Source organism: Phyllostomus discolor, chromosome 14, assembly GCF_004126475.2.
Source record: "Phyllostomus discolor isolate MPI-MPIP mPhyDis1 chromosome 14, mPhyDis1.pri.v3, whole genome shotgun sequence".
NCBI lineage: Eukaryota > Metazoa > Chordata > Mammalia > Chiroptera > Phyllostomidae > Phyllostomus > Phyllostomus discolor.
This window is the reverse complement of record NC_040916.2, coordinates 4,225,720-4,232,931: the sequence shown is the minus strand read 5'-3', so window position 1 is coordinate 4,232,931 and position 7,212 is coordinate 4,225,720. Positions and strand designations below refer to the sequence as shown.

The window sequence follows — 7,212 nt, the reverse complement described above, 5'->3', positions numbered from 1 at the left end:
TTGGTCAGGGCACATACAAGAAGCAATTAATGAAAACAGAAATAAGTGGAACAACAAATTAATGTTTCTCTTTCTCCCTTCCTCTCTCTAAAATCAATAAATAACAAAAAAAATAGATGTCAACACCAAGATGACAAAGATGTTACAATTACCTGAAATTTTAAGCAGCTATGATAAAAGTGCTTCAACAGACAATTACAAACATGGTTGAAACAAGTGACAAAGAAGTCTCAGCAAAGTAATAGAAGATATGAAGGAAAACCAAATGACAATTTTATAGCTTAATAATACAATACTAAAAACAGAAAGCTCAGTGAATGGGGTTAACAACAGAATGGAGGAGACAGAAAAAAGAATCCCTGAACTTAAAGATGCAACAATAGGAATAACGGAAACTAAATAACTACAAGAAAATAGACTGGAGAAAAATGAATGGAGCCTCAGGGATCTGTGACTCTGTAACAAAATGTCCACCATCCATGTCACCACAGTCCCAGAAAGAGAAGAGAAAGAGGGTAGGGCTGAAAAAGTATTTGAAGAAATAGTGATTGAAAACTCCCCAAATCTGACAAAACAGAAAAATATATAGATTTAAGAATCAGAGTGAACCCCAAAGGTAAGCCAAAAGAAATCCACACCCAAACACATCATAACTAAACTTCTGAAAAATAAAGACAAACAAAAGTCTTGATATAGTTCAGAGAAAAAAAATGTTACTACCTATAGAAAAAAAATAATTCGAATGACACCAGACTTCTCATCATCTGGTTGGAGGCCAATGGGAAGTGGCATAGTATTTTTCAAATGCTAAAAGAAAATATCTGTTGGCTTAGAATCCTATACCCAGTGAAAATAGTCAGGTACGAAGGGAAGTTAAGACATTCTCAGATAAACAAAAAATAAGAGAATTTGTCACTAGTAGATCTGCCTTAAAAGAATGACTAAAGAAAATTTTTGAAACAAAAAGGAAATAATAAGAGGTAAAATCTTGGATCTTCGGGAAGGAAAAAATACAATAGGGAGAGTAAAAATATGGAGTAATAAAACAAACTCTCCTTAAGTTTTCTAAATTATATTTGACAGTTGAAAAAACTATAACATCATCTGACAAGGTTCTAAATGTTTGTAGATGAAATATATAAGAAAATTAAATTGCAAACAAGGAGAGTAAAGGGACATAAAGGGTACTGGGACTTCCATACTGCACTTGAAATGATAAAATGATGACACCAGGAGACTATAGTGAGTTATAGTATATAATGTAGTGCCTGGAGCAACCTCTGGAAATGCTATACAAAGGGATATACTCAAGAACACTATTCATAAATCAAAATGGCATTCTAAAAAGTGTTTGAATAGTCAACAGGAAGGCATGAAAAAGAAAACAGAGAAATGAAAAACAGCCCTGACTGGTGTGGCTCAATTGTTTGGGAAATATCCCACAAAGCAGAGGGTTGTCAGTTCAATCTCTGGTCAGAGCACATGCCTAAGTTGTGGGTTCAGTCCCTGGTTGGGGAAAATACAGGAGACAACTGACCGATGTTTATCTCTTAATGAATATTTCTCTGCCCCTCTTTCTCCCTCTCTTCTTTTTTCTAAATAAATAAATACAAAGTTTTAAAAATAAAAAACAGACTTTCAGCCAAGATGGAGGCATAGGTAGGTACACTTTGCATCTTTGCACAACCAAAAGAAGGACAACAAATTGAAAAACAAAAAAATAACCAGAACTTCCAGAAAATTGAACTGTATGGAAATCCAACAACCAAGAAACATTCATTTAGACTGGTAGGAGGGGCAGAGATGGGTAGCTGGCATAGGAAGGACTCACAGCAAGGTGGCACCTAGCAGACCAGGTAGTCCCACATTTATGTGCAGGTAAACCAGGAGGAACAACTGGGGAGTGAGACAGACCACGCAACCCAGAGTTCCAGCACAGGGAAATAAAGCCTCAAAACCTCTGGCTGTAAAAATCTGTGGGGGTTACAGTGGCAGGAGAAATCTTAGCCTCACAGGAGAGTTTGTTGGAGAGACCCACAGAGTTCTAGAACATACACAAGTCCATCCACCCTGGAATCAGCACCAGAAGGGCCCAATATGCTTGTGAGTAGCAGGGGAAGTGACTGAAAGCCAGCTGAGAGCCAAGCAAGAGGCATTGTTCCCTCTCTGACCCCTGCCCCACAGACAGCACCACAACACAGCTACCTGGGTTGCCCTGCCCTGGCAAATACCTAAGGCTCCGCCCCTTACTACATAACAGGCACACCAAGACAAAAAACATGGGCCAAATGAAAGAACAGATCAAAGCTCCAAAAATAGAACTAAGTGATAAACAGATAGCCAACCTATCAGATGCAAAGTTCAAAACACTGGTAATTAGGATGCTCACAGATGTGGCCCAGTATGGTCACAAAATAGGGGAAAAAGTGAAGGCTATGCAAAGTGAAATAAAGGAAATATACAGGGAACCAAGAGTGAAGGGAAGGAAACTGGGACTCAGATCAATGATTTGGAGCAGAAGGAAGAAATAAACATTCAACCAGAATAGAATGAAGAAACAAGAATTCAGAAAAATGAGGAGAGGCTTAGGAACCTCTGGGACAACTTTAGACATTCCAACATCTGAATCATAGGGTTGCCAGAAGAAGAGGAAGAGCAAGAAACTGAAAGCTTATTTGAAAAAATAATGAGAGAGAACTTCCTTAATCTGGCAAAGGAAACAGACTCTAGGAAGTCCAGAAAACTCAAAGAATCCCAAAGAAGTTGGACCCAAGAAGGAACACACAAAAGCACATCATAATTACATTACCAAAGATTAAAGATAAGTAGAGAATCTTAAAAGCAGCAGGAGGAAAGGAGAGAGTAACCTACAAAGGAATTCCCCTAAGGCTATCAGCTGATTTCTCAAAAGAAACCTTGCAGGCAAGAAGGAGCTGGAGAGAAATATTCAAAGTCATGAAAGGCAAGGACCTCCACTCAAGATTGCTCTAGCCAGCAAAGCTATCATTTAGAGTGGGAAGGCAGATAAAGTGCTTTCCAGATAAGGTCGAGTTAAAGGAGTTCATCATCACCAAGCCCTTATTATATGAAATGTTAAAGGGACTTTTCTAAGAAAAAGAAGATGATCAAAACTATGAACAGTAAGTGACAATAAACTCACAACTATCAACAAGTGAACCTAAAACAAAAACAAAAACAAACTAAGCAAATAACTAGAACAGGAACAGGATCACAGAAATGGAGATCACATGGAGGGTTATCAGTGGGGAGGGCGAGGGGGAGAATGGAGGAAAAGGAACAGGGAATAAGAAGCATAAATGATAGTTACAACATAGACAGGGGGAGGTTAAGAGTAGTATGGGAAATGGAGAAGCCAAAGAACTTTTATGTATGATACATGGACATGAACTAAGGAGGGGGAAATGCTGGTGAGAGGGGGTACAGGGAAGAGGGGAATAAAGGGGAGAAAACAATGGGACGACTATAATAGCATAACCAATAAAATATATTTAAAAAATGAAAAACAGAGGAACTAAACAGAAAATAAATAAAATGGCAGACTTAAGCCCTAATATATCAGTAATTACATTTAATACACCAACTAAAAGACAGAGATATGCAGAGTGGATTTAAAACCATTGACAAACTATATGCTGTTTGTGAGAAACTCCTTTCAAATATAGTGATGGAAAGTAAAATGATAAAATATATATGTAAACGTTAAAGGAATCAAATGTGGCTACATTAGTATCAGATTAAATTACTAGAAAAAAGGGGTGTTATATGATGATAAAAGCTCAGTCCATCCGGAAGGCACAGCAATTTTAAATGTGTGCACACACAACAACAGAGCTGCAAAACGTGGAAAGCAAAACCTGCCAGAAAGGAGCGGAGAAATGGTTACACTCAATTTTTGTTGAAGACATCAACATCCCTCTCTCAGCAACTGATAGGACAACTAGACAAAAAATCAACAAGGGTGTAGGGCCATGGAGATTTCTTTTGGAGGAATGTTTTAATTATGAATTCAATTTCCTTGATAGTTAAAGAGCTATTCAAATGATCTCTTTCATAGTGAGTGAACTGTGGTGGTTTGTTTTTTCCGGGAAGTGGGTCATTCCATCTAAGTTGTCAAACATACACGTGTGAAGTTGTTTGTCACCTCCCCTTATCCTCTTCGTGTCGGCAGGGCTTTCAGTGCTATCCCCTGCTTCACCCCTGACACTGGCACTTGTGCTCTTTTTTCTCTGTCAGTCTTGTTAGAGGTTTGTCAATTTTACTGACCTGTCAAAGAACCAGATCATTGATCATCTGTATTATTTTACTGGTTTCCATTTTATTGATTTCCATTGTTATCTTTATTTTATTCTTCCTGTTTGCTTTAGGTTTATTTTGCTTCTGTTTTCTAGTTGTTGGTTTTTTGTTTGTTTGTTTTTTGTTTTTAGCTAGGGGAAAGGGAGGAAGAAAGAGGGAGAGAAACATCGATGTGAGAAATGTTAATCAGTGGCTACTGTATGCACCAAACCTGCAGACCAAACCCGCAGCCTAGGCCTGTGCCCTGACCAGGAATCGAACCAGCGTCCTTTCACTTTGCAGGGGGATGCCCAGCCAACTGGGCCACACCAGTCGGGGCTGTTTTCTAGTTTGTTTGTATTTTTTTTAATCCTTGTTCGAGTACAGTTTTCTCCCTTTTACTTCCAACCCAGCCCACCCACCCAAAGTTTTCTAGTTTCTTGAGGTGAGAAGTTGGGTCATTCATTTGACAGTTCTTTTGTGGGGAGTCCAGAACCTGCAAGAACCAGCAGTGGGAGCCCCAACTGTCTATTCTACAGAAACAGGATATGACAAGGAGGGAGTAACTGCACCTCAGTGAGGATACAGCCAAAGGATGTGAGAGCACCTTTGAAAAGAAGATAATAATTCCCATTAAAACATGACAGATTGATTACACACACTTATCTGAGCTTCCTTCTAATACCTCAGTGAAGAGTAAAATAATCTGAAGTCATAACCCCTCAAGTTCAAAGAGGGTAAGAGTCAAAGATAGAAGAAAAATGTTTAAAAAGATTCAGAAAGTGAAATGTTGTTCCGCAGATGATTACTGAGTTAACAGACCAAAAGTGAACATTTAAAACACCATTAAGAAGCCAATTAGCACTCCGGAGCTTTGTAAGGGTCTTAGAATCTAAGGCACCTGGCATTTCTGAAATGGGAGGTGTGGAGTCAGGCTGAAATAGGAGGATTGGCTGAAATCTTTTTTTTTAGTATGATGTAAATATATATACTTTCCAAAGTAGTTTTAATGTCATACAAGTAGCTTTGAAGTCTAAAGTGAGAGAAAACAGAGGTAGCTAAGAAAAGTCCCCACAGGTCCCTCGTCTCCCCAAGCTGATGGAGGGCCCAGCCGAGCCCTGACCAGGTTTAGCAGCTGTGAGAAGCGACCTAGGTCCTCAGGAAGAGCCAGGGGGCTGTCCCTGCCCCTTGGAAAGGATAAGCTGCCACCTGGTTTCCAGAGCAGTTTAGGCATCTTGGCCCAGGCCACTGCACCAGCGAAAATCCCCTCAGCCCCTGTTCATTTAACTCTGACCGCAGAGGGGGTGCTTCCCCTGACAGACCCAGAACCAGCTTGTCCTGCGGCAGGAAGAGCTCAGTCCGCAGGCTCATTTCGCTGGACCATGGAAAACACTGACCTCCCTCTCCCAAAAGGCCATGCACAGCACAGCATGGCGCCAGCCAGGGCAGTCCCAGTGGCTCCTGTGTGCTCACCCAGGGGAGAAGTTCTGCCTTTGGGATCTTCTACAGGTGGATCTGCTGGTCCAGCGTGCCCACACAGCTTGAGGGCTGCCAGGGTCTGCAGCTCCTGGGTGGGGGCCCCAGATGAGGCCCTGGGGAGCCTCTCCTCAGGCCATGGCGCCAGCTGCTGTTCCACCGCTGCCCGCAGCTCCTGCATCTTGCGGAGACACTGTCCCACAATGGCCTGCAGCCCCTCCAGGGTGGGCAGGCAGTGGTACTTGGCCTCCAGCCCATGGGGCCTGTTGTGAGCTCTTCCCCCATTCTCCATCTCAGCAGCAAGCAGGCCTTCTGCAGGTGCCCTGCCTCTGTCTCTGCCTCTGGAGATGGGCCAGCCTGAAGTCATCTGCATTTTCTGGAGGAACTGGATTTCAGAGGATGGAGTGACACCCATGGAGTCACTGGCCTGTGTAGAGCTGAGCTGGGCCCACAGGTGGGAGTTCTGAGAAGCCGCCTTCTTGAAGGCCACGGGCAGCTGCAGCAGGGTCTCCTTCTCCCTGAGTGTGAAAGATTCTGGGGCCTGCGGAACAGCTGATGGAGCTATTTCTTGGTCCCAGAGGCCTGGTCCAGACTTGGCAACTTGGGGCCTTCTCCCCTGACAGGTCTGATCCCTCTCTGACAGAAGCCTGAGTTAGGGCAGCCCTTGTAGGCATGGTGGTCTGCCAGATGCCCCAGGGGGTTTTGTCTCAGAAGCCTGGGGCAGAGGCTGTGGTGGTTACAGAAGAAGAGGCAACGGTCCCACACTTCAGGCCAGAGGCCTTGTCTCTTTCTCCAGCCTTAGAAATGCCTTTTCCAGTTCCTGGGTCAGAATCTCCAGCTCCTTGAGGTGTAGGGGCCTGGGTATGCATGGGGGAGACGGGGGCCTCTTCGTTAGTTTCTGGCCCTGGGGTGGGCTCTGGAGCCAGGGTCTTGGCTGGTTCCCAGGTCCACAGCAGCCTCTGGAGGTTCACAGGCTCCTTCCTAGCTGCCGCAGCACTGGTGTCCGGGGTGTCCTGCAGCTTGGCCACCAGCCTGGGACGGACGTGCGGGGGTCTCAGCACCCGGGCCATCCTTCCTAGGACCCAACTCTCTCCCGCCCTGCTCCCTTGGCAGTAAGGGCCTCACTGGCGCCAGCATGAAGGTGCAGCCGCCCTTCAGGATTTGCCACCACCAGTGAAAATCTTTACAAGAAGCATGCAGATCGCCTAGATCCAGACTCCCACCCCTGGAACTATGTACCTACCCCAATCCCACCCTAGCAAAAAAGAGGGGCTTATTCTCTCAAGAGACTGAACAAGAGAGGCTTTGTACCTGTGAACGCTGACACAGGTGGAGAAAGTGAGCAAAGGGGGATCAAACCAGTGGATATCCTGAAACGGTTCCCTGTCATCCCTAGTCCTCCTCTCCCCTACCTGGCTCCCAGACATTGGCAGCTCCTCCTAC

At 43.9% G+C, this 7,212-nt stretch overlaps 1 protein-coding gene across 1 annotated transcript; it reads right to left on the bottom strand.

Annotated features, from left to right (window-relative positions):
• Positions 1-5,647: 5,647 nt before the first annotated feature.
• On the bottom strand, positions 5,648-6,839 carry LOC114512099 (tubulin epsilon and delta complex protein 2-like). The gene is made up of 2 exons (XM_036015742.1): positions 6,535-6,839; positions 5,648-6,416 (listed from the first exon to the last, which is right to left on the bottom strand). Exons 1-2 carry the CDS (start codon positions 6,837-6,839, stop codon positions 5,648-5,650), a joined length of 1,074 nt encoding a protein of 357 aa, XP_035871635.1.
• Between the last annotated feature and the right edge of the window lie 373 nt (positions 6,840-7,212).